At 47.5% G+C, this 27,030-nt stretch overlaps 1 protein-coding gene across 5 annotated transcripts; it reads left to right on the plus strand.

Moving 5' to 3' along the window:
* The first annotated feature begins 867 nt into the window (after positions 1–867).
* TMEM150C (transmembrane protein 150C) lies at positions 868–26,658 on the plus strand. Of its 5 annotated transcripts, none has more exons than XM_075751360.1 (9): positions 868–978; positions 4,964–5,098; positions 11,338–11,422; positions 12,483–12,536; positions 12,655–12,687; positions 12,790–12,857; positions 18,001–18,128; positions 20,478–20,655; positions 24,287–26,658. In XM_075751360.1, exons 2-9 carry the CDS (start codon positions 5,092–5,094, stop codon positions 24,493–24,495), a joined length of 762 nt encoding a protein of 253 aa, XP_075607475.1. In that variant the 5' UTR covers positions 868–978; positions 4,964–5,091; the 3' UTR covers positions 24,496–26,658. The 5 variants fall into 5 exon arrangements, with proteins under 5 accessions (XP_075607475.1, XP_075607476.1, XP_075607478.1 ...); XM_075751361.1 differs by having other exon boundaries at positions 11,341–11,422; XM_075751363.1 differs by lacking the exon at positions 4,964–5,098 and having other exon boundaries at positions 934–978; positions 11,341–11,422.
* The last annotated feature ends 372 nt before the right edge of the window (positions 26,659–27,030 follow it).

Consider the following 27,030-nt stretch of genomic DNA (forward strand, 5'->3'; position numbering starts at 1 on the left):
CAGGGCAAAACTTTGAATAAAGTTTTGAATAAACCCACCTTATTTGGGTTTTAGGAGAAGAAACAAGACAGTCAGTAAATAGCAGTCATACTGCATCCTGGCAGACAGAGAGGGGAGAGAGGGGAGAAAAAAGTGGTAGCGTTCATGTTGACTTATTCCCACAAAGGTCAGATAGTGAAGGGATCCCTCCACCCCAGGAAACATTCACAAATCGTTATTGCTGAGCTTTTTTGCTGGGAATGTTTCCTTTCAAAATTCCAACCACAGAGATGTTTAGCAGACTGGAAAGCCCACCATCCAACAGAAAAGGGGGTGGAAAAAGACAGCCTGGCCCAGGCTGTTCCTGGGGTATCTTGCTACTGGCTGGCTGCTTCTTTCAGGTCTTCCAAAATATTTAGCAAATGGGCACCCCTTCCCAGGACTGCAAAGATGTCACTGCCATTTTGGTTGGTCAATCCTCTTCAGTGGCTCCGGGGGCTTTGGAGCAGAAGGGGTACTTAAAGCCACAGACTGGGTAGCTGGTGCTAGGACTGGGGAGGGAGGGCAGGGAAGGGGACAGAGAAAGAACCAATTTACAGCCCACCTCATGGCTGTGCCAAGGACAGTGTGCAGCCGGAGGGGTCATGCACAGTACTGAGACTGAGCATGGGGCTTTATTTTGGCGGAGACTGGGCCGCCAAGGACTCGCCATGCCCGAGGGGTCTTCCGAGGTTCCAGGAGGGTCTGCGGTCGCACCCCACCACCCCAAAAACAGTGGTCAGGGCGCAGCGGATTTTACTGCCAACCGGCTCGCGGAGCTGCCAAGCCACTAGCTACCGCCCCGGGCAGCCGTGGCGGCGGCTGCAATCTCCGCCCGTCCGGGGCGGGGCGGGGCGGGGCGGGGGCGATACCGGGCCACCTCCCCGACCCCCTCGACCCAGCCCGCCCCCCGCTCGCCACCGCCGCCGGGGCCAGAGCCACAGCCGGAGCCACCCTCAGGTAGGGGCCGCCACCGCAGCGGCTGGGAACAACCGTTGGGAGCGCGAGGCCCTCCGCCCTCTCCTGTCGCGTTGTCGCCTCCCTGTCGCACCGCCCCGCGAATCGTCACTCCCCCTGCCCAGTCGCCCCCCTCCGCGGTCGTGGTCTGGGTACTCCGGGCGGGAGATGGCGGTCGGGGAGCCCCGCAGGAGGGAGACCCCCGCCGAGGGGCTGCGGGTGGCGAGCGCTCCCCTGCCCGAGGAGCTGGCAGCAGGAGCTGGCCCCGTGTGGGGTGCCGCAGCGCTAGGGAGGAGCTGAAATCCCAGTGCTGTCTGTCCTGGAGCTTGCTGATTTACGGCAGGTAGCCACAGGGTAGATAAAACTAGAGCCGCTTGATCCAGGGCCTGAAGGACCCAGCTATGGAAGAGATGTCCTAGGTCATGATTTCGGCATCCCTTTTGCGCATGAGCCCCTCTGTGGCATCCTTTCGGAGTTGAGGGATGTGATAGTGATAGAGCTCGGCAGGGCCATCTGCCAGCCTGCAGCCAGGACCCTTCGCACAGGGGTCTGTGGAGAAACTCACCTGGGTTGAGGCTGTGGGGTGGAACAGGTCCTGCCTTCCCCAGATCCTATCGGGATGCCTGACATGCAGGCTGTGTCCCTTTAAATTCCCGGGAGGGGAAGAGGTTTTGAGAAAGACTATTGAGCAACGCTATGGTCCCTCAGGGAAGGAAGGGTGGGATACTATCTCTGAGTGATAGAGACAAGCCGGTGCTGGGTGCTAATGTCCCAGGGTGATGGTGGGGTCGCTTGGGATTTCAGTCTTAGCTTTTTCTTACAGCAGTATGCTTGTGCCAGACATTTGATTGAGAGCCCTTGGGCTATAAAGGTTGGAGAAATTCTGAGCTCATCTTCCCTTCTGCTTTTTAAAAAAAAAAACAACCCAAAAACCAAAAAAACTAAGCTTCTTGGGAAAGTGACCTTAAGGATTGTCTGATCAAGATTTGTGCAGTTCTTACACCATAGACACATACACGTTTATGATTAATTGTGAATAGTAACTCAATATGGAGGAGGGAGGTGTGTGAAAGGTATATCCCAACACACTGACTGCCTGTTGTATCTTGCTCAAATGGATAAAATGACCTAAAAGAAGGGGACTTGATTCTTGCTGACTTTCTGCCTTTGGGTAAGAGGGTAAAGAATGGGGACTTGTATTTGCTTGACAAACATCTGGCTTCTATTTTCATTGTTGTACTGTTAAAAGTAAAATTATTTTCTTGTGCTGTTCTTTGTGCCCAGCTGTCAGCATTTTTTGAGCCTGGATGGTGGAAGTCTGTGCAGTTGTTTCATTTCCCCTTTTAATATTTGTGCTGTAGTGTTTGTTTTTCAGATGCAGAGCAGGGATGTGTGCTTGTATGAACACCAACATTTTCAATTGTATTTTCTTGGAAGAAATGTCCATGGTTTCCTCTCCTCCCCCAGCCATTTCCGGGCAGCCTGAGATTGCAATATTGCGGTTTGGCCCACCAGAAACACTTTAAGGTCCCAGTCCTGTGATCCAGGCTGAAACATTGAGCTCTGATTGCAGGATAAGTGGGAGCAAAGAAGCAGAGAAAGGTCTGTGGGAAACAAGAGATGATCCTAAGCACGTATTGGGAGGAATAAACTGTGAGGGGGGGATGGCTGGCAGGTGAGGAGGCTGCTGCTGTGGTAGAGGGCTTGGGCCAGGACTCCGAATGCATATATCTCTGTGCCACCTCTTTCCCATGTGATCTCTTGGCGAGCAACTCACTGGCATTATCTAAATAATTATATTTTTTGCTGTCTCAAGAAGACTTGCAAAGGTGCGTGGCTCCCCTGGTCTTGGGTCCCCCCCACAGGTTGCAGAAGTGGTCACCTGAGGTGCAGGAATGAAGGTGGGATCAGAGGGGTGCAAGGGAAGCAAAGTACATTGGGAACAAGGGGACTAGATGGGAGGAGAGGAATAGAAGACTAATGAAGCTTCAAAAGCCATGAAAGGGACTGCTAAAACAGCTATAGATTATTTTGCATGGGGTTTAATGCAAATTTTTAATGCTGAGGTTGCCTCTGGATAGTTCTGCGTGCAAGGGAAAGGTACCTGCTAGAGCAGCAGGCTTTCTGTAAGAGTGCTGTTGAGAAGTGTTTGCCTTTGGCAGGCATGCAGACCTGGCGCTCTCTGGGAGGGCTGGTCCTGTGTGCGAGACAGGAGGGAAGTGGGCTCTCCACCCTGCCTGCTGCACAGAAAAGCAGAGACCTTCTCTTGAACACCCAGGAGCTGCTGAGCTGCGGAACAGGTGGCATGTGTGGTGGGAGGGGAGGCTGAGGTGCTCCCTGGTGCTATTAGCACTGCCTCTCCCATGGGGAACGGTGGGAAGGGAGGAGAAGCCTGGGGGACTTGGGCGGGTCTGCTGCAATGGTTGGAGGAGTGCCCAGTGTCATCCTCTTGATTTCCTGAGCTGGGGCAGATCCAGATAGTTAGGGAGAGAACTTTTGCCCTCTCTCTTACTTCCTGCTCCACATGAGGAACCGCTGGGATTAGTAGCAGTGGCTGCCTGAGCCAGAAGAGTCAGTGGCCTGTTGCTTTTTGGCACCACAGGATTGCAGGAGCTGACTTTGCCTAGCCAAGCCACTGGAAATGGCCAGAGCTTTGTCAGGGAGAGCCTCCCCAGTGTGGGCTTGGCCCAGCTGAATGCTCTTAGAGGTGGTTTAAAGTCCTCTCTTGCACTAAAGGAAAGTCTGTTGTGTTGCCTCCCTGTTGTGTGTTTTTTGCCACTCCCAACACTTACATTTTTTTCCCGATAATGGGACAAACCTTTCAGGCAGGCTTCCTACCCTTTTCTGTTGTAACGTGTCTTTGCTTTGCTTGCTCATGCACATTGGAAATGCTTGAAGGCATTCATGTTTTTGGAATTGAGCAAATAAAACACCTCCACAGGCATCTATCAATTTATTAATACACCGTTCAAGATCACTGTACCTTATGGGAGGAGAAACACCCATTCTCCTTGTTGCTAGTTCGGGCAGTGGTCATTAGATTGAGGTGGTTAAGGTGGATGATCACTGGACAGCCTGTCTGCGTGGTGCCTCAGGCTTTCCAGGCTTTGCCACAACATCAGCCTGCATTTGTGTATTGCTTGGAGAGCAAGGAGATGGTTTCAGAAACTCTTTCCTCACAGCATAGCTGAAGCAGGGAGAGCTTTGCTGTCTTTTATTTTATGAGGAGATAAATAGCCCTCGTCATTTTCCAGCAACTCTTTGCTTTGGGGTTTGGCTGGGACCTTGGAGTGAGTGCTGTTCTGCAAGCATCCCAGACCAAAGGGTTGGCTAATTGTGCAATGAGAAAATATGCCCTTGTGATGGTGGTGTGAGATTGTGGGGCTGGGTCTGTTTTGAGACTCTCTGCTAGAGATGTCCCTTGCAATTTCGGGAGAGGTCTGGCTAAAGTGGCCCCAGACTTGAGCATCTTTACTCTTGGAGAGGCAGCAAAACGTCTGCCCTGGGACGTGGGCAGTCCAACACGCTCACTCTGCAAGGACTCACTGGGGGCTGGTTACCGCCTGGCTTGCGCAGCTCCTGAGGTCACGAGAGGCCAGGAGGGCTGAATCTTACAGTGAGTGCTCCCAAGCAGAATAGGGTCCTTGGGGCAAACGAACACACAGCACCTGCACAATGTAATGCTCCTCAGTTTGCTGTGAGTCTCGCTCTAAGCCCTGGCAGCTCCTGGCTGTTTTACCCACCTGCTGACCCAGGTCTTTCTGTCTGAACTGTGTACCTTCTGCCTTACCCAGCTCCTGCCTTTGCCTCTGGCAGGCTGAGGTCCGTGACTGCCCAAGCTCTGCTCATGGTATGAGTAGGACCTCATGGAAGCTGGTGCAGGCTGATGTAGGTACACAGGTCAGAGCACTGCACAGTCAAGGCCTGCAAAATGCCCCTTTGATCCTAAGGTGGCAAATTATATTCATTTTTCTTTTATAACATTCAGGAGCCTGGTCTTGAAGCAGGACGTGCCTGGTTTGTACAACGCCAAATGCAAGAAAGGCAGACTCAGCCCAGAAGAGCTTACAGTTGACATCTTTGGCTGTAACGCAGCAGCTCAACACTGTTTCTTAAATGGCGTGTAAGTACTCATGTGCAATTGAAAGCGAAGGTTTTGCAGCAGCAGGAAGCAGCATACCAAGGGCACTCTTTGAAGGAGAGTAGGGTGCAGAGGGGTGATGCTGGCCTCAGGATCCAGCAGTGATACAGGAGTATCTCTGGGTAGGACACACTGTTGGTCGCATGGTCTTCTTACTAAGGCTCTCAGGAGTGGCTGAATATGTATATATTTACAGAATTGATGACAAATTAATTTTACAGAACCCCAGGAGATAGCTTCTTGGGGAAACTTGGAGGGATGGTGTGAGCAAGTGGATGCTAATACAGCCTCTTCTGCTCCCGTTTTTTGGTGACTAGAAGGTTTTGTTTCTTTGGTACGCTTTGCCCATCTCCATTAGGTTTGTATTGGCGAGGCCATTTCATTTGCATGCTGTATGCACTTACAGTGTGTAAAATGAGGCAACAAATATGTACAGATGTTTCTGTGGGTGAAAGCATTGCCTCTCAACATTGTTGCAGGATTACTGAAGCATCTCCTGCTTCTCCCAAGTGCAACCTAGAGATATCTTTACCTTTTATCTTTCCCCTCATATAAATAAATTAAAATGGCATTTCTGCACACCTTTGAGATGGTAGATGAGTACCCTGCTGATGGAAGGAATTGCTTCTTTGCCTCTCACCCCACTAATTTGTTACGTATTTACAAGTGTCTGGCATGCCTTATCTCTCTCATTGTGCTCTCAGGCTGGGAACCTTGAGATAAACCTGAAAATGCTCTGCTTTGTTATATTGGCATTTGTGGCTTGTGGGTGGCAGGTTATGTAAAGTACTGGTTTGTGTCTGCTCAGTTACAGTGATTAGGTATCAAGTGACTAGTGGTTGTTTTTGCTTTTAAAAGCAACAGAGAGCTGTAGTGGGATGGCCTGGTTTTCGGCTGGGATAGAGTTAATTTTCACCAGAAACTGAGAAGGACACACAGCCAGGACAGGTGACCTAAACTAGCCAAAGGGGTGTTCCATACCATATGACATCATGCCTAGCATATAAGGAGAAGAAGTTGGCTGGGGAGGGGGGATATCTGCTCAGGGACAGGCTGGGCATTGAATTCTGGGCAGTGAGCAAATTGTACTGTGAATCAACCTCTTTGTGTATTTTTTTTTTATTAGCATTGTGCTTGTTGTTTTCCTCTTCCTTTGCTGTCCCGGTAAACTCTCCTTATCCCAACCCATGAGTTTTACTTTTGTCTTCCCATTCTCTTCCCCTTTGCGGGGGGGGGGGGGGGGGCAGGGGGCAGGGCAGGAGGAGGAGGGTGCAGCCACATCTTCCTTAGTTGCTGGCTGTGGCTAAACTGCGACATGAGCTCCCCCAAAAGACAAATTCTGTTTCTTCCTCTTTGATTGTTGCTGACTCGCAGCAATTCTTTATGACTTGCTGTATATTTTGAACAACATCCTCCTTCCCTCAGTGCTTCTGGCTCTGTACCTATTCTCTGAAATGACTCAATGGCCTAGAACTGTGAAATGCAGGAGCATTGCTCTGGCTTATTATGCAGCTTTTGTATGGGTCCTTGAAATGCATCTGCATGCTCTAGTCTTAAAAAAGACATACGACTCTTAACATGGTAATTTTCTCCTTCCTTACATTCATGTTCTCTGGAGAAAGCAACTTCAGGAGGAGCCTGTAACTTATCTTGGCAGATGAAATTAAGATGCCCACATTAAATGAACCTTGAGCACGCAGCTGTATATGTTTGGTGAGCTTCCTTCTGTAATTGAAGTGTGCGTAGTAGAGGAATGGGAGCTTAACTGGTTGAGAAGATGTAGTGGGCCAATAAAGCAGAGTAAACAGCTGACGGTCTGACCAGATTTAGACATAAAAATGGGAATGAAGATAAGGGAGTAAGCCTGCATTGAGAGAAATTCTCAAGACACACCCTGTAGCAGTGCTAATGTGAAAGCCTTTGCAGTTCTGCACCCTGACCCATCATAGCTGGCAGCAGGAATGCACCTCAATGGGGTTTTTGCAATGCTGGTGTGAGACTGTGAGTCAAGAGGGAATGGAAAACCGCAGCGTGTGCTTTTGGGAAGGCGGGCTGACTCTGGTTGGGGTCAGCTGCAAAGCTGAAAACGTGTTTTTATCAGCCTTGTGAATCCATTGCACCATGAGGGCTTTCTGTCCCTGAAGACCTTTCTGTGAAAGACTTAAAAATGGAAGACAAATGGCTGTGTGCAGTTACCAACTGCCTCCTGGATTCAGTGTGTTTGTTTGGGAAAACATGGGCTGGTGGAGATGGCTGTTGTCACCAGCTGGAGTTGACTGCTCAGATTTGGCATCACTGGTCACGACACCAATGCAGAACAGAGCTGAGGAGAGGAAGGTTGGTTTTATGTCATCCCTGTGGAGCAATTAGCTGTCAAATAAATTGTTTCTACATTTCCCATGGAGAATTTCAGTTATTTTTCCTATCTCTCTCAGCATTTTATTTTGGCTAAACTGCTGTGGTGCTGCAGGAGAGGCTGTCATTTGGGTTCCTTGTTCTCTTGTTCCTGGCTGCTGTTAGGGTTGCTGGTCTTAGTGTGCACAGAGGTCTCCTGGCTTGAAGACGTGAACATCGGGGCCATCCCTGAAGAGGACAGGTTAACCCAAAGGCAACTGCTGAGAATGATAACTGCTGAACACTAGTGCAAAGCTAGGCAGGTTTGGCATATGCCTGGGATTTCTCCTTTGAAGTGAGGTTACATGTAGTTTTGTTCCTGGCACTGGAATAACACAGCAGGGAGTAAATAAGAAATTTGCAGGAGCTGAGTCCTGGTTTTAAACTATCCTCTGCCCACACGGGGATGCTGAAACATCTTCAAGCATGTGTGGGGTGTGCCAATGGACAGCATTGAAAGGTGTTGCCATTTGGGGACATAGGGGAAAGGTCCTGCTTTTGGTATTTCATCCATCAAACACAGGCGGCTCACTCCTCCTGTGCGGACTGGCAGGGGCAAGCAATGCCTGCTCTCCTTCCAAGGGTGTGCCAGAGAGTACTTGCTTATGCTGTCCTGCACCTATGCTCAGCATGGAGCCTCTCAGAGAACGGCGCATAGTGGCAACATCTTCTCCCAGTCAATTCTTGCTGCCTTCATGCCAGGCAAGCTTGCACAGAGCTTTGGCACCCTGTGAGGCCAGCTGGCCGGCCAGATATGGCGTGCTTATTTTCCAAAAGGTTCAGCCCTGGCTGCACTGAGCTCTGGTGAAGACCTGGCCCCATGCAGGTGATTGTTGTACTCCCTGGAAGTACTGTCCTTCCTCCTTGGTGCAAAGCCAACCGTCTGTGATGAGAGGTGTGCAGGGGGGTATGTTCTGTAGGTATTTCTTTTCAACTGGCTGAAATGAACGTGTTTTTCTGAACTATGGACTTGGCTTTCCATTGGGATGTTGCGCTCTGCGCTAGTTGTTAATTTGATACGCAGTGATTTCTGATGTCATTTTCTGTTAGTGGTCGATAGAAGGGGACAGTGAATATTAAACACAGGGCTGTTTTCCAAGGGAGTGAATCTGTAGCCATGTTGCACTGACTTTGATGAGGCTGGGCACCAGTCTTGCCCATACTCCATTGCAGAGCTCAGCACAGAGCAATGGTTATCTGGACAGCATTTTCACATTTTCCCACTTCATCCCAGTGTGGAGTCCCCATCCCTGTGTGTTGTCTTGCTGCTCTGCTTAGGGGAAAAGCCCTGTGCCACCTCTCTCTCTGCATGCTGAAACATATTCAGACAATGCTGAAACATATTCAGACAATGCTGAAATAGCTTGAGAAGGCTGCTATTTCTTGGCTGGGAGGCATGCTGGAAGGTGGAGGAGCTGTGGCAACCCATTAATGAAGACAAGTGTTAAGGATAGTATTTGCTTTTATTGCATAAATGAATCCTTTGTACCTGTCCAAAGGGAAAGGGTAAATAATAAGATCTGCCATCCACCAACCTGAAAGAATTATATTACCTTGGCTTAGTCTAGCCACCACCAGAGAAAAGAGGAGAGTCGAGTAATTAGTATTAATTACCTTGCAGAGGAAACACAGGCTGTAACAGGAGGTGACATTACCTGCCTGCTCCCCTTCAGCCAAGACAGGAGCAGGGAACTCTGCTACAGTTATGGCTCCCTTGCATGGGGTGCCAGCACTTGGGCACTGTGCTGTCAAGATCTGGCAGGGACGTGGCCCTGCCAGAGGTGAGGCAGCTGCCACCTGGAAGTGGTCCTTGACATTGCTGTGGTACGGGTCTCCTGGTACCACAGCAATGGCCAACACCAGCTAAGGGATGCTGCTGCATGTTGATGGGCTGCGGGATGAAAAGGCAAGGGCAGCACTTCACAACCACTACAGTGGGGGCTGTGCAGGGAACAGCTGTGAAACGCTTTGTGTCTCCTGTGCAGGAGGAGAGGAGTAGAGATGAGATGGGTGGGGAAATCTAGTGCACCTTCATTGGTAATTTCTTCTGATCTGCTAAAGATCTGTATATGCACTGGAGCTGACTGCCTTTTAAGTTGACATACTTACTACTTGCACTGTTTCATGCTCCCAGGTCAGGGAAGAGACATCTGATTGCCTTTCTGTCATTTAAGGTTTGCAGTTAAGCCTCACTCGAGGCTATCTGTACAGACAGCACCAAATCATGGCCTCATGGTTTTATGCAAGTATGGTGTGGCTTGGGGTACTGCAAGGGTGTTGTTTTGTGCCCCTGCCAGGTGATGTGCAGGGAAGACAGGATAGCCTGCCTGTAGGGGCAAGCATGAGGCTGCCATGCCTTCTGCAGGGTCTGGGGAGTCTCATCTCAACTTCTTCAGCCTCCACTGCCATGGAGTATGGCAGGAGTTGGTGGCTGGGGCCCTGAGCAGTGTCTGGCCAGCATTGCCTTTGCAGCCCAGGACTGTCTTGTGGTAGTGGTGAGCTGGGGGCTGGCTGTGGCACAGTGAAGGTACTCTCTTCTGTGGGTCCTCACAGGGGAAAGAGAGCAGGGCAGCAGACCAGAGACATCATGGCTCCTGTGCTGCAGATGTAGGAAGGCCAGGGAAGCTGAGGAGGAGGATGACAATGTGGATGCTTTCTTCTTTGGAGCAAAGGGGAGACTCATTGCTTTAAGGACCTGGATAAGGTAACTGAGCTGCAAGTACAAGCACACTCTAGTGAAAGGCCATCATGTCTGAGCTGCAGTGGCACCCTAGGGTGCCTCGCTGTCCTGTGAGGAGCTTGGTGACCCCAGGCAATGCCTGCTTTGCAGCAAGCTACAGGAGAGAGGAGGAGGCAGGGGTGCAGGTGCTGCTGCCCTGGTGAAAGTAAAGCAGGTGCTGGAGCCATGAGCCTTGTGTTGTTTGCTCTGTTTGTGTCTCTTGGCTGTGCCAGTGCCTGGAGGAGCATTTATGGAGGAGGACAGAGCATGAGGAAATATTTGATCTGTTGTCAAAGGACTCACAGGGAGGCATAGGATTCTCTGTGTCCACAACACAGCAACATAGCAGCATTTCTGAATTGCATGTTACAGGAACAGCCCTGGCATCTCAGATGTTCATCTGGCATGATCTTGCCTGAAGGACAAATGCTTCCCCAGGAGGTGGTGTATGCAGCATCCTTATGCCCTGTGCAGGATTTCACAGAGCTGATCCTGGTTGTAATGCCTTGTCTTGACAGTACTCTGGATGCTGGCACTCGAGCTTGGTTCTGCTCTGGGTGCAGCCAAATGCTATTTTTAGCTGATTGCTCAGGGCAGGATGGGAGCTGGTCGTGTGCTTTGTGGAGATGAGGAAACAGCATGTGCATCCTTCTCCCTTCATGCTGCAGGCTTTGCTGAGGCAGCATGTGTGGAACTGGTAAAGATCTTGGGAAGGAGGCTGCCTTGCCTTGTGCCTATGGGAAGCAGGAGGGAATTAGGGCTGTGGGTGTCACCTGTGCAAAATTCTTAAGAAAAATACTTTGAAAACCACTCAAATTCTGTAGGTGTGTCTGAAAAGTTTCCCCCTCCACAACTCCAGGCTCTTTGTGCCTTGGTTTTTATGCACAGTGTGGATGATGCTGCCTGTGTGCAGCAGCTGAATCCCTTATGCCAGTAATGACTGTATGAAAGGTTTGCAGCGCCTGCTGCCTGGCTATTAGGAGCTTGATCTTGGGATCCTTTGGCACCTGCTGTGTGGATGTTCTTCCTGCTTTCAAAAGAGAGGGGGTTGGGTGGGTGGGTACCTCTGCCCTCTTTCTTTTGTTTTTACTTTGTTCTTTGTTTCTAGCAGGTATGGATTGGAAGAAATGCAGCATGTGGATGTTTTTACCTCTTGTGTTTACCCTGTTTACATCAGCTGGATTATGGATAGTGTAAGTTATCTCCTGCTGGTTATTTGGGAGAGCAAGTTAAGCTGGGGTAGTCAGAAGTACCACTGTGGTATGGGCTATGTTTCAGTATGGACAGTCTTTTGGGGGTGCTCTCTCCTTGAGTTACTGTGGGGCTGGGAAGGCACATGACAGGCAGGGGCCTGTCCATGCCAGTTCATGGCTTGGAGGATCACACTTTTATCCCCAAGTTTCTGTGCTCCCCAGACCAAGTTTCTGACCTTGCCTTCTTCCTGGCACATGTTACTGGGAGGTGCCTGAAAAGAGACAGACAAAAATGCAAAAATTCACTTTCATCATGTTTTCTTTGAATGACTTAGCAGAACTCTTAGAGAAACACTTAGGCCCTGCTTTGGGCTGCAAACTCAAAATCCGCAGCATACAGCACCACACTGACAACCTGCCAGCAGCATAATGCTGACAGCTCACTTTCTCACTAACGCTTCTTATCAAAGTGCATGTAAGACATGCACTTTCCTGAGCTGGTCTCTCTCCAAGCATGCAGGCAGATGACTGCAGCATGAATTTGGGAGCAACAAATATTCAATCAGCAGCTATGCTCAGCCTGAGAAGCAGTTATATTGTAGAATATGGCTTTGGCCGTGGTCTGTGGATGTTGTTTTTCAGCAGTAGGGCAGCTTAAGCCATTTGTCTGACCCCTATTGCTTGTTGTTGTTCTTGTCCGATCCCCTCTGCCTGTATTAAAACAGCTTTTGTGGAAGGGGAACCATGGTAAACCAGATGAATCAAATGATTCAGATTAAAAATTAAAACATTCCCCTGGTTGGTAATTTTTAAGGTAGCTTAGTTCAGTGACCCTCTTTGTCTACCTGACCATGCAAAACAGATGCAACACAAAGGAGGCACATAGGCCGGGAAGTGAGCAAAACTGCCTGCTTGAGCAGAGAGAAACACAGGCTGCCTCCAGGAGATCCTGCCAGTGGGCTTTGAGACACTTAATGTGGTGTTTGAGTGATATTTGGAATTGAAGCCAGGATGAGGTTTTACATTGTTTTCATATTTTTTTTCTTTTTTTTTTTGACAGGTACTTTATAGCAGTGGAAGATAACAAAATTCTCCCACTAAATGTACCAGATAGGTAAGAGGTGGTTGTGGGCTTTACGTTCAATCACTTGTTTCTTTAAAATAATAAAACAATGAAAGCTAAATGGGAAAGAAAATCTGAATCTTTGTTCCTATGCATTTATGTCTCTTAGGAAACCTGGTTCCAAAAGACCACCTTATATAAGGTAAGTGAATTATTTTCTTCCAATTACTTTTCTGATTAATGGTTGTTATTTATGTGTCTTTGCCATCCTAGAGTTACAATGATACACTTTATATTTTCCAAGTATTGCAGGTGATGCACCTCCTGCAAGCTGCGTGTTTAGCCAAGTCATGAACATGGCAGCATTTCTAGGTAGGAACCACAAGGGCAATGTTTCCTTCTCTCTCATATTTGTTTTAAGAAGTCACTGAAACATAAGTAATATCCCATACATATTGTTCTTGAATCTGACGACGTGAAATCATTTAAACTGTGATTACTACTGATTAAGACAGTATTATTTTGTCTTCATTTGTAGAAAGACAGAATGAAGCTGGATGCATTTGAACTTTATTGGTTTCTGATTTTTTTCTAATGTTTTTGCATTGTCTCATCTTAGCCTTGAATCTGTGTGACTGTTTTTCATTGTATGGTACGTTTTTGTTATATGCTGTGAATGTGAGATAATTGCATAGGAATATTGGCAAATGCAGCAACTGATTATGTAAAATGATATCCTCTGTGCTGAAGTCCTCCCTACTCTACCCCTTCCTAAATTCCTTTACTAAATCTGTGGAAGTTTACTGGAATTTTCCAGCAGTGGAAGAGGGAAACACCACAAAGAGAAGAAATATCTGAAAAGTACTTGAAAAAAGGTGTCTGTGTTTGGTTCGTAAAACTGTTTGTTACCTTCACCAGTACATATTTTGAACAAATTATCCCAGACTTAAATGGCAAATAATTACTTCAACCTTGATTTGCTGTTCTTTAGTAGTTCTTGCATTTATCTTTTCCTATATGGGGTGATTTAATGTGCTTTCAGTTTTGCTCTGAGCTATTCTCTTGAAGTGTGGGTTCCACCTCTGCTGCCTGCGAAAGGCACAGTGTTTCTTTTCAGAAACCTGGGAAATTCAGTTGAGTAGAGCTTTGAAATTAATCCAGACCTGTACATGCACGAGTAAGATAATTTAACAATCTTAACCTTACATAATGAAAATGAGGCTTGGGATGTAAAACCTGGTAAAATATGTTTAATCATAAACCTTGACATGAATTTCCTTATTTTCAAGTGTCACTTCAGGGTAGAGTTAAGGCAGTTTATGCATCCTCACACTTTGTTTCTGTGTATGGCTTTGTTTCAAGTTTAGATCTTGATTTACATATTGACCCAGGATCTCAATTAGTAGAACTAATTCTGGCTCCAGTTTGTGCTAAGGGGGGGTCTTGCACACATTTTATTTATATGCCTGACTCCCAGAGCAATCTGATTATGTTGATATGCTTTAAACATCTGACCCCCAAACCACCCAAAACATGTTCATAGCATGCTACTTCCTATGTTAATGTGGCTGTTTGACAGTAGTGAATACAGGCCTGCCTTTTCAGCTCCTTCCCGGTAAGGCCCCATTTCTACAGAACACCCTGTTTAAGGAGTCTTTGTGGACCTGCACCAGGTCCCAGCGAGTCCAAGGGCTTTATGAAAGGGCATGAATTGGCTTGATGCTCACTCACTGTGTGACCTGAATGGACATGAGGATAGCAGTCATGTGAGTGTGAGGGGAGCTGGTGGTGTGAAGAAGGGCGGGTAAACAAAAGGCGTGCAGCTTTTTGAAGCTAAGCTATATTGTATACTTTTGTTGCTGCTTCTTCCCGTTGCGAGAACATAACCAGGGAATCTCCAAACTGCAAATGTGTGGTGGAACCCATTGGATTGCTACCTGTTGAAGGCTGTCACCTGACTAATAGAGATTAAGATAAAGCAGAGGCATTCAATGTTTGGGTTTTTTTTTTTTTTTTTGCCTCAGTCTTTAGTAATACTGATAGACCTTGGGCTGCCCGGTCCACTGAGTTGGAGGACCACAAGTGTGGGAACGGTGACTTTCCATTTATGGACACTGTAAGGGACCAGCTGTATCAGCTGAATGTTCACAAGTCCATGGGGTCTGACAGGATTCATCCCAGAATACTGAAGGAGCTAGCAGATGTTATGGCAGGACCTACTCAATCATCTACCAAAGGTCTTGGGAGTCTGGGGAGGTCCCTGCTGACTGGAAAATAGCCAATGTTATTCCAATTTACAAGAAGGGCGTGAGGGAAGACCCAGGGAGCTACAGACCTGTTAATCTAACCTCAATTCCTGGAAACATTATGGAGAAGAATATATTGGGTACAAAAAGGCATTTAAAGAATAATGCAGTCATCAGGCACAGTCAACATACGTTCACAAAGGGAAAGTCCTGTTTAATTAATTTGATATCCTTCTATGATAAGGTCACCTGCCTAGTGTATGAAGGGAAGGCAGTGAATGTAGGTTTTCTGGATTTTAGAAAAGCTTTTGATACAGTCCCTCACAGCTTCCTTCTGGACAAGTTGTCCAACTGTGAGATGAGCAGGGTCATGGTGCACTGGGTGAAAAACTGGCTGAAGGGCAGGTCTCCTCAAAGGATTGTAGTGAATGGGGCTACATCTGGCTAGTGACCAGTCACCAGTGGTGTTCTTTAGGTTTTAGTCCTAGGGCTGGTTCTGTTCAATATTTTTGTCATGTTATCTGGATGCAGGAGTTGAATGTACCATTAGCAAGTTTGCTGATGATACCAAACTGGGAAGTGCTGTTGACTCTTTTGAGGGATGAGAGGCCTTGCGGAGGGATCTAGAATAATTAGGGCATTGGGCAATCGTTAATGAGATGAAATTTAACAAGTCCAAGTACCGTATTCTGCACCTGGGATCGACTAACACCAGGCACAAGTATAAATTGGGAGAGGAGTGGCTGGAGACCAGCCCTGCAGGAAGGGATCTGGGGGTGCTGGTTGACAGCAGCTCAGTATGAGTCAGCAGTGTGCCCTGGCAGCCAAGAGAGCAAACCGCATCCTGCGGTGCATCAAACACACGCTATAATCAGTCGGTCAAAAGAGGGGATTATTCTGCTGTATTCAGCATTGGTGCGGTGTCACTTTGAGTAGTGTGCAGTGCTGGGCCCCACAATTTAAGAAGGCTCTTAAGGTCCTTGAATGTGTCCAGAGGAGGGCAACAAAGCTGGTAAAAGAACTGGAAGGAATGTCCTATGACAAGCGGCTAAAGACTTTGGGGTTATCTAGTTTGGAGACAAGGAGGCTGAGGGGTGACCTCATTGCTCTCTGCAGCTTCCTGAGGAGGGGAAGTGGAGAGGGAGGTTCTCATCCCTTCTTCCTGGTATCCAGTGATAGGACACATGGGAATGGTTCAAAGCTGTGCCAGAGGAGGTTTAGATTGGACATTAGGAAGCATTTCTTTACCAAGAGGGTGGCCAAACACTGGAACACGCTTCCTAGAGAGCCCCATCCCTGTCAGTGTTTAAGAGGCATTTGGACAATGCCCTTAGTAACATGCTTTAACTTTTGGTCAGCCCTGAAGTGGTCAGGCAGTTGGGGGCTAGGTGATTGCTGTAGGTCCCTTTCAACTGAAACATGCTATCCTATGCTATCCTATGCTATCCTATGCTATCCTATGCTATCCTATGCTATCCTATGCTATCCTATGCTATCCTATGCTATCCTATGCTATCCTATGCTATCCTATGCTATCCTATGCTATCCTATGCTATCCTATGCTATCCTATGCTATCCTATGCTATCCTATGCTATCCTATGCTATCCGCTTTGTGGATAAAGCCAAGCTTTCCTCTGCTGTATTGGGTACTTCTTAGACTTGCTTTTAGCTTGTACCTCTGGCCATCTTAGTTGTGTCAAAGCCCTTGCTATAGGAGAGGACAGCTACAGAAACCTGCTAGAAACATATGGATTACTAAATATCGACAATGCCATTGTTTTGCATGTAATGCTGGAAGGTGACCTTTTAGTTCCCTTTTGTCAAGACGGGAGATTTAGATTAGATATTAGGAAAAAAATTCTCCTTTATGAGGGTGGTGAGGCACTGGCACAGGTTGCCCAGAGAAGTCGTGGATGCCCCCTCCCTGGAAGTGTTCAAGGCCAGGTTGGATGGGGCTTTGAGCAATATGGTCTAGTGGAGGGTGTCCATGCCCATGGCAGGCGGGTTGGAACTAAATGATCTTTAAGGTTCCTTCCAAACCAAACCATTCTATGACTCTATGATTCCCATCAGTGTTTTAGGAAAAGAGCACAGAATTTCAGGAGCCTGTCCTGTAGTAATAAAAATGAAAAAGTTCCTGCATGTGAGCTCAGGTGGCTCATGGGGTGGCTGTCCCAAACAATTTCCTGAGGATGAAAACCAGAAATTTTCTTTTGTTCTTTTGTTTACAAGTATTTGGAGTGGATTGATTCACTGGAGCAAATTGTGAGAGAGTAAATGCAAACATCTTTTGCAGTTCAGATAAAAGTGGATATTTTTCACTTACAGTGCCCTTATTTTTCTAAACCATGTTTTTGGTATTATACCAGGGTTTTTGTGGAAAATATAGATCTAATTTGCTAACACAAACAACTTACAACAATACAACCTGCATGCTATCAATTTGAGAATAAACATAAAAAGGCATTCAGCAGCAACCAGCAAATTTCCGTGTCCAACTAAATTGCTTTTTAGTGGTCTGGTTTGAATCCCATCTGAAGGCCAACTGATTGCCTGGCTTTCTGTGTTGTTCTATGTAGTATTCCCTAGGGAGGGCAAGAATATACAGTGTGACTATCTCCTGCGGTTATGTCATATCATATGGTATATCATAGCGCTTGGGCTAATTGTAAGCTTGGAAGGACTACTTTTCCAGTCTTTGCGGAAAATTAGTGCAATATTTTGGCTTATGTTCATGGCACCAGCAACTTGTTCCAAAGGAGGAGGAGAAGCAGTGAGCATTATGGTATAACCTGCAGAAATATGTATGTTCCATTCATATATTTTTCTAATACAGGTGGGGTTTGATGTTCCTCCTCCAAGAGAGCTCAGTGCTCGTGAGTGGAGTGAAACTTGATGCAAGCCCAGCTGCTGCAATGTGAATGCATGGTGTGTATGTGATAGACTACATGCTGGGAGCTTCACAGGCAAATAGGAAAGTGCTCTTCTTTCTCCCAGAAAATTTGCAACACAGCTCTTAGGCAAAACATCATGAGAAAAGGAAGTATGAGAGCTCGGTGTAACTGGATTACAAGAGAAATGCTTCCTGCGGTTAGTCTTGTCTATGACTAAGTGCTAGGGGCCCATGCAGAAGCACTAAGCTAGCTAGCCTGCAGTGAGTTCTCTTGTCTGGGTGGAAAGATGGTGAGGGGTCCATGAGCCCCCAGCTAAGTGGTTGCTGCAGCATGTTCTACCCTGTGATGCACCTTGCATTCTGTTTCCTTCTCAGCGCTTGTTGTGGCTGTCCTGCGCTTCATTCAGCTGAAGCCGAAGGTGCTAAATCCTTGGCTGAACGTCAGTGGCCTGGTGGCATTATGCTTAGCCTCTTTTGGGATGACCCTACTCGGCAACTTTCAGGTACTGCACTCCAGGCTTGGACTATTGTACCTGTGCTGTGAGGTTCCTGCTTTTCTAGCAGATCTGCTTAGGTCTTTGAACTACCTGTGATGTGAGCTCAGGAGATAATGTGTCTGGCTGTGCCCCAGCCCTCCTTGTACCTGTTCTGTCACCTCTATCTGCCACTTACAGGGCTCCAGTAAAATGCTGAGATGAAGGACCACAATCATTTTTCACGTATTCCCAGCAGGTTTTTGCACCTGCATGCTTACAGTTGACCTGCCAAGAGCTAGAGCAGGGACCCTATTGAATCTCTTGAGCCCTGAAAATTGGCACAGATGGTCTTGGGTAAAAGGATTGAGCCTGAAGTTTATGTATGCATCTGTGCAAACAGATTTAGCAGACAGTTCAGTGTCCTTCATTTAAAACAGATGTTGTTTAAATCTACCTCCTGCTTGTCCTCACACTGGCCACGTGAGGGACCCACCAGAGGAGAGTGCTATGACTTCTAATGTGACGAGTGCCTGGATGAGGTCCCTCCAATTCTTGATCTGTTATGCAACATTATACAAACAAACAAACAAGCTGTCAATACCACAATGTTGCTCTGTAGGATTGGGTGTCCACTGTGATCATGAGTGTGTCTGTAGTGAAAAAATCAAGGCATTTGTAAGTGGCACTTGGGTTTCCCCATGTCTTTGCTGTCTTTGATGCTCTGCCTCTCACTGAGGTGCAAGTAATGACCCCAATAATGGCAGGAACTGAGAAAGGTCAGTGTAGGCTGGCTTCTTTCCTGGCTTTGCAGGCAGTGAGCTGTTTTTCCTGCCAATACAGAAAGATACTTGTTTTTGTGAAAAGCTAGTACCTGTTTGAGATGTGGAGCAGTTGCAGGAACTTTGTGTCCTCTACAGTTACTTTTTTTTTTTTTTTTTTTTTTTTTAACCTGGTCTTCCTAACTCCACAGCAGAAGCCAAAAACTTGGAGTCTTGTTTTCTCACAAGAGCTTCCCACCTAGGAACTATCAGGTATTTGTAACAGCCTTGACTAGGTGTGAGAAGAGTATTTCTAGTACAGGCAGGCAGTAAGAAGCGGTTTCAACCTCTCCTTACTTTTTTTCACTCCTCAGAGCACATTATTGTTATTTAAAAGTGGATACTTTGAATCTGAACTAATTATCCCCTCCTTGTTAGTTACCTGTATCCTTGCTTTGGTCTTTTGCCAAACCATTAAAGCATGTCATAATCAGACCTTAGTCAGTGCTTTTCCCTGCCTGACTGCTAAACTGAATGTGGCATTAAATCATGTTTCTGGAAAATTACAGATTGGGTGTGTTAGACATTATGGCTGTGACTCCCTTGCAGTGCAGGCAACCTTGGGAAAGTCAGTTCAATCCTTTTTTTGCCCGTACTATGATTTGGACCTACCCTTGAAAAAAACACCTCGAGTTAGGGAAGAAAGGAGAGAGATCAGTGGAGGCACAGTAACTAGACTGTTATCTTGTAGGTTGCATTTTATTTGATGGGAATTTGTTAAATCACTGAACAGGAATCAAGGCTGCAGGGATGAATTACAGACTGCTGGTTTCTTTTCTATAAAAGCGTCAGAGGCAGAGGGAAAAGGGAAATTGTTTGGCTTAAGTTTTGTGCGTGCTGGGCTTTCTAAATGGATTTGCAGCCTCAAGGGATCTCTTTGCAGATTCTTGCACATTGAACCTGGCTGTCCTTTTGCCTTGCAGTATTGCACGGTCCCTGAACCCTGTGAGACACGGGGGCCCAAGGAACAGAGCAACACTTGCACTCCAGAGAGATTTGGTTCATGTTGCCTTAAACCCCAATGGTTGAGGATGGGCAGGAGCAAAGAGGGGACGGGCATTAAAGCTTTTTGGTGGGAGAAACTTGCCAAACCAGGAGCATGTGTCTGTGTTTTGGCTTAGCAGAGGTGTCAGGGCTCTGGCTACCAGTGCTCCATGCAGCGGGCACTGAAGGTTGCACAGTTTGCTTCCATTGCAGGGAGCTGTAGAAGACCCCAGCAGGCTGTCCTTGCTTGCCCTGGCCATCACATCAAGCCAGGCAAGGATTTATTTCTGAACTCTGCATCAATGAGCCTTGAGGGAGCTGTGGAGGCAGTCTCCAAGCAACTGCATTTTCCACTGTGCTTGGGCTTTAGGCAGAAGATCTGCTTGACTATGACAGCTGTCAACTCATCTTGGTTATGTTACATCTTACACCTCTGCCAGAAGACATGATACAGCATCTCTGTCTCACACCCCAGTGATTCCCACTCTCTTCTATTCCACCCCAGCAGCAATCCAAGGTAGCTAGCAGGTAATTCCTGTTGCATCCAAACAATCACCATTTTGTTTGTTCCTAGCTTTCCAACGATGAGGAGATCCACAATGTGGGCACGTCGCTGACCTTTGGCTTTGGGACCTTGGCTTGCTGGATCCAGTCTGCCCTCACCCTCAAGATCAACCTGAAGAATGAGGGGCGGAAAGTCGGGATTCCACGAGTTGCCCTGTCAGGCAGCATCACCCTCTGTGTGGTGCTCTGTATCCTTTTGTCCCACTCCCTGGGAAGCCAGGAATCATATGTGTCCGACACTCTCTGCAGCAGGGAATGTTGGCTTTTCTCACATATGTTGTAGGATCTCAAAGCATTTAGGAATGCTACTCAGCTTGTCTTCATGGCATGACTGGCTTATTTTGTGACTTCTCCTGTTTTACCAGGATGCACTGCTTCACAGATGGGCTCAATTCCTTCATAAATGTTTCTAAAATTTCTTAGTGATATGCAAAGTGGTTACAGTATTGAATAGTATCTGTGTGATTTAATGGCACCACTCCTTAGCTACACAGTAGCATTTAAGTTTATGCTAAATATTGAGATAAAAATTCTCAGGAGAACAAAGGAACAAGGGAAGAAATCAGGTTTCTGAAGATAAGATTTGGATGAGTTTATTGAAATGCTTCAGGGTGCTACATCCAGTTCTGACTTCTTTTAAGATGGTTGTCACAGTCAAGAGCTGCTGGGCCATGTGGACTTCAGGTAAGACTAGGTGCTTTACAAATGGGATTTGGGCTGTGGAGTCTGTGGTCACTCAGACTTGTGGCTTTCTCTCCACCTTGTGCCTGTCAGCCCCACTCCAGCCCTTCTGTTTACACCATCACTCATGCTCTGGGTGTTTGTTTAAGGTGGATTCATTCACTGCATAGTTGCATCAACATTAGTGCTGGGATAAGCTAGAGGGCGGGAATAAATGGTGAGGAATAAGCTAATCCCCCTCTTTGGGGAACAGCCTGTTCTTAAAACATTCCTTAAAACAATGTTTTGAACACTTCAGCCAGTGTCCAGAGGAATAGCATATTGGTGTGAAGATGTACCATCCGTCACCTCTTAAGCTTCCTTGGTAAAATTTGTAGCTGAGCATCATGTTTTGGTGTACCTAACATGGGATTTTGCCTGGTTCCTGCGGTGCTCCCCTCCTCCCCTTGCCCCAAGCCCATAGCTCCCTCCAGGGTGTCTTGGGTAGGGCTGGGCTTCTGACTTTGAGAAGTCCTGGCAGTCTGGCAAAGTTCCTGTTGACTGGAAGAGGGGGAACATAACCCCCATTTTTAAAAAGGGAAAAAAGGAAGACCCAGGGAACTACAGGCCAGTCAGTCTCACCTCCGTGCTTGGCAAGATTATGGAGCAGACCCTCCTGGAGACTATGCTCGGGCACATGGAAAATAAGGAGGTGATTGGTGACAGCCAACACAGCTTCACTAAGGGCAAATTGTGCCTAACAGATCTGGTGGCCTTCTATGATGGGGTTACAGCGTCTGTGGATAAGGGAAGGGCAACTGATGTCATCTACCTGGACTTGTGCAAGGCATTTGACAGCTGTCCCGCATGACATCCTTGTGTCTAAATTGGAGAGACATGGATTTGATGGATGGACCACTCTGTGCATAAGGAATTGGCTGGATGGTCGCACTCAAAGAGTTGTGGTCTGTGGCTCAATGTCCAAGTGGAGAACAGTGACGAGTGGTGTCCCTCGGGGGTTGGTACTGGGACTGGCACTGTTCAACATCTTTGTCGGCGACATGGACAGTGGGATCGAGTGCACCCTCAGCAAGTTTGCTGACGACACCAAGCTGTGTGGTGTGGCCGACACGCTGGAGGGAAACGATGCCATCCAGAGGGACCTTGACAGGCTGGAGAGATGGGCCCGTGTGAAGAACGTGAAGTTCAACAAGGCCAAGTGCAAGGTCCTGCACGTGGGTTGGTGCAATCCCAAGCAGGACTATAGGCTGGGCGAGGAATGGGTTGAAAGCAGCCCTGTGGAGAAGGACTTGGGGGTATTGATTGATGAGAAGCTCAACATGAGCCGGCAGTGTGCGCTTGCAGCCCAGAAAGCCAACCTTGTCCTGGGCTGCCTCAAAAGAGGCATGACCAGCAGGTCGAGGGAGGTGATCCTGCCCCTCTACTCTGCTCTTGAGACCCCACCTGGAGTACTGCGTCCAGCTCTGGGGGCCCCAGTGCATGAGAGACATGGAGCTGTTGGAGCGAGTCCAGAGGAGGGCCACAAAGCTGATCAGAGGGCTGGAGCGCCTCTCCTGTGAGGACAGGCTGAGAGAGTTGGGGATGTTCAGCCTGGAGAAAAGAAGGCTCCGGGGAGATCTAATTGTGGCTTACCAGTATCTGAAGAGGGCCTACAGGAAAGATGGAGAGGGACTGTTTATCAGGGAGTGTAGTGACAGGACAAGGGGTAATGTGTTTAAGCTGAAGGAGGGTCAATTTAGATTAGATGTTAGGAAGAAATTCTTTACTGAGTGGTGAGGCACTGGAACAGGTTGCCCAGAGAGGTTGTGGATGCCCCCTCCCTGGAAGTGTTTAAGGCCAGGCTGGATGAGGCTTTGGGCAACGTGGTCTAGTGGAGGTTGTCCCTGCCTGCAGCAGGGGGGTTGGAACTAGATGATATTTAAGATCCCTTCCAACCCAAACCATTCTATGATTCTATGATTCTGCTGTACTGCTGTCTTCAGAGGTTTCTGCCAGGCTGGGAGCAGGAGCAGTAGGGTAAGCCAGGGTGTAGCTGCTCCTGTACTGACAATGATGGGTGCTCCTAGCCCAGCCCTCCCCAGTCGGCTGCTTGGCACTGAAGGCCTTGGGCCCTCTGTGGAGGGGGGCAGGCAGAGGCCAGAGTCCCATATACCCCCTCACACTGACTTTGTAAAGGCTTGGGGCTGGCTTCTTATCCCATGCAGCTTGTGCATAACCCTTGCATTACAGGGAAAGTAGAAGATCCTTAAAGCCAGACACAGAATGCTGTTTGCTGAAACAAAGCTTTGGTTGCTTACACTAAGCCCAAGATGAAAAATCTCTGATTACCTGTTTTGTGCAGTTAAAGCATGGGAGAGGCTGCTTGTTTCTTTGTTTTACCTGTGAAGCTGTGTGATCCTGCATTTTTGGAGTACAGAGGAAATCCTGAGAGGCAGGTCAGGAAGGTGTCTTCTGCTTTAGGGGACCTGAGAATTGCTTTTATGGAGTCCTCCAACACAACCTGAGGCGCAGCAGTTAAGACCCTGATGCCAGGCAGTATGTGGCCAAAGCACATGGGTACATGAGCTTGGAGGACCATTTCTGGCTCTGACAGCATTCTTTTTCCTTTCAGTATAACATGCCATACTGAGTAGACTGATGCATGTGGTTTTCACAGAAAGGCATGATTTTGCAGGTCATCTAAAGAGAATGAAAGATTACACAGTGTAGGTTGAAAGGTGTTCCCATTGCCTGCAGTGCAGAGATCTGATCCAGTTCCTGCTGGGAGGCTCCTGGCAGGTACGGGCCCACAGCCAGATCCCCAGCTTACTGGCTCTGTCACTGTCTAGTTCGATGTTCAAGCAAGTCATTGACCTCTCTGCGCCTACATCTTTCCCTCTGTAAATGTTTATCAGCCTGAATTTGGATCAGGTAAACCCTGGTCCATATAGGAGAGCTGCTGCACTCCATGGGCATTGTGGGGACACCTGACATCCCTTCCATCTCTGGCACCACATTCACGCTCTCCTGATGATGGCTGGCTGGGTTGACTGTCATTTGGGTGACCTTGTTAAGATTTTATTGTCTTCCTTGTTGGCTTTCTCTCATCCTAGTCGGTGTCTCTGTTGCCACTAGTTCTCCTTGACTTTCCTCTTCCAGATTTCATCCTCATGGCACAGGGCATCCATATGCATGCTTCCAGGATCCAGTGGGGCCTGGTGATGTGCTTCCTGTGCTACTTCGGTACCTTTGCAGTGGAATTCAGGCACTACAGATTTGAGATCATTTGCTCTGAGTACCAGGAAAACTTTCTGAGCTTTTCTGGAAGTTTATCAGAAGCCTCTGAGTACCAGACAGATCAGGTGTAGCCTGTCCTCTGGCAGTGGGGGAGGGGGGCAGGTGTGGTCTTATGGGTTAAACATGACCTCATTTACACTTTTTTGATGAGTTTGTTTTCGTGTGCAGTCATGATCGTATTGCCAAAGGGTTCTGAGGGTGGGTGTATCATTAAGAGCCAAACAAAAATAGCTGTCTGCTGGAAGAGGAGTGGATCCTTCTCTGCAATAGCATGAGAGAACACAAGCTGTTTAGTTTGTGCTACCAGAGACTCTGAGTGGCTCTGTCACGCTCTTGTTCAAAACATTCAACAGCCAGTCCTTGTAAGGTCCCTCCAAGACAGGCACTCCTCAGCCTGCTCTGCAGAGGAGATGAAGGAAACGGACTTCTCCACCTAAAGTCTTCAGGAGTTGCCAGTTCCGGAGTCACCAGACTGCATCTTTTGTGTTTCTTGCATTGTTTTCTTTGCTGCCAACTGATGTAACTTAGCAGGGTGAGAAAGAACAGCTGTTTCTTCTGAACTTGGAATTGGGCAGTGGAAGACACCAACTGACTGGCTTTTATGGTGAGCAGGCAGGCATTTCTTCCAGCCTGGAAAGCAGCCAACAGTAAAGCTGTGTTTGGGAGAAACTGTGCTGTCATCAAGAAGCAAGACTTGGCCAATGTTGCCTTGTGGATGGACAGTCCGTCCCCAGGCCAGAGGAGATGGCACAGTGGGGTGCTGTGCTCGGCTTCGTGTTGCAGACTCAACAATGGGGACTGGTGGAAGTCAGGTGCTGAATTAAGATGGGAATGCCTGCGTGCTCTGAAGATGACCCAGAAAAGGCTGCTCTTTGTGTGTAGTGCTTCCACCACATATAATGTGTAATGTTTCAAAAGCTTTTTTTTGTTCACTGAGGGGGAAAACATTGTGTTAGAGACACTGGGTTCGCCTGCAATGGGAACAGAACCTTTGCAGGTGGTTCTGGGCATAGGGTTTGGTTTTGCTCTTTGTGTGCTTAGAAGTCAAATTTCAGACATGCTGACACTAGCCTGGGCTCTGGACCCCTCAGTGTGGCCAGTTGTCCCAAGTGGAGTCTGTCACAGGTTTAAGCAGGCTTCCAAGGTGCAGGGAAGCAGTTCTGCCCCGTAAGTTGGGTGATACGGCCTGAGGGATGGAAGTGCAGGAAGGGGAACAGCACAACCAGAAGGGCTTCTCGCTCCCTGAAGGGAGGTTTTCAGAGAGAACTGTTTTCAAAGAAAAAGCAGTTCAAAGCCCCTGTTTGAAAACCTGATTTTGGGAAGGCTGCTGTATTGGCTGGGCAGGGGAGTGATGGGAGTTGCTTCTCATGAACATGGCTCCTGTTTTCCTCCACGAATCAGGCTCAGCTTAGGTTTGCATCTTGTCTGAGCTGCAGGAAAATAAGCAGAAATGAAAATGGTGGCAAAAGCATTTTAAGGGCAACTCGTACTGTACTGTGGTGTTTCTGGCAGAGAGGGGAAAAGGCCTGAAGGCATTCAGTCTTCTGCAAAGGTCAGAGGCATCTCCTGAAATGAGAAACAGTTGAGAGAAACTTCTGTCAAAACTAGTGTAAGTAGAAAACTTTCAGCCAGTCCTTTATCTTCCAAAAGATTCCAAAATTTCTTGGGCAGCTGTGTTTATAAATCCAGAGCATCTCCAGCCAATGGAGGATTGTCGTTGGACTGCTGAAGGCCTCCTCCTTGTAGCTATGTCATGAGTGGGAAGCTTTTCTGGAGAGACATGCCGAGGGTGGCCCAAGGGCACAGCAGTGTAAGGCGCAGGGCTCCCTAGCAGCCCATCCAGCGAGCTCCTCCTGGGCGAGGGCAGGAGGGAACAGCCTGGAGAAGATGCAGGTAGGGATCCTCTTATACAGGCACACACACTCAATGCCTATGGAGCACAAAATAGCAATTTGTTTTAAGGGTATTTTACTGTAAATAGTCCACAGTGACTTTTTTAAAAAAAAAAAAAACTTTATCATTTTATATTCTGTAATTTTATCAAAGGAAAAAAGATGTTTGTAATTTTTTTCTTTCTCACCTTTTCCTATATGCAATCCAAACTGAACTGCAGGTTTTTGGTGATAACTCTGTACATTTCTTAGAGTATTTCTAACAGCACATTTCAGCACAACTAAATGACAACTGATATACACTGAAACATGACCACTAAATAAAGTGCTTTTATGGAGAAAGTGAGTTTTATTTTTGTCCCCTACCCCATGCATAGCTTTCTGATGGCAAAGGCAAAACAAAAGGCATTTACAGTGTCAGGATTAAAATTAACACTTAAGGAAGCCAGGGACTATTCAGCCATGCAGATACATTTATTGTAACAGTGCTAATTAGTAGGCTCTTTCTAGGAGGAGGATCACACTCATTACACAGCCCAGAAAGGCATCCAGACTAGCTGCCTCACAGCCTCACCTGCTACCATCAACGTCTTAGAAGGGCAATGCTAGCATGTGGTTTCCTCCAAAAATGCCTGTGTCTTGCTTTTCTCTACACAGCAGCCTCCCTCAACAGGGACAGCTGTAGGTGTAGATCAGAGCTCAGGAAGGCAATAC

Source organism: Balearica regulorum, chromosome 4 (genome assembly GCF_011004875.1).
Source record: "Balearica regulorum gibbericeps isolate bBalReg1 chromosome 4, bBalReg1.pri, whole genome shotgun sequence".
Classification (NCBI taxonomy): Eukaryota; Metazoa; Chordata; class Aves; order Gruiformes; family Gruidae; genus Balearica; species Balearica regulorum.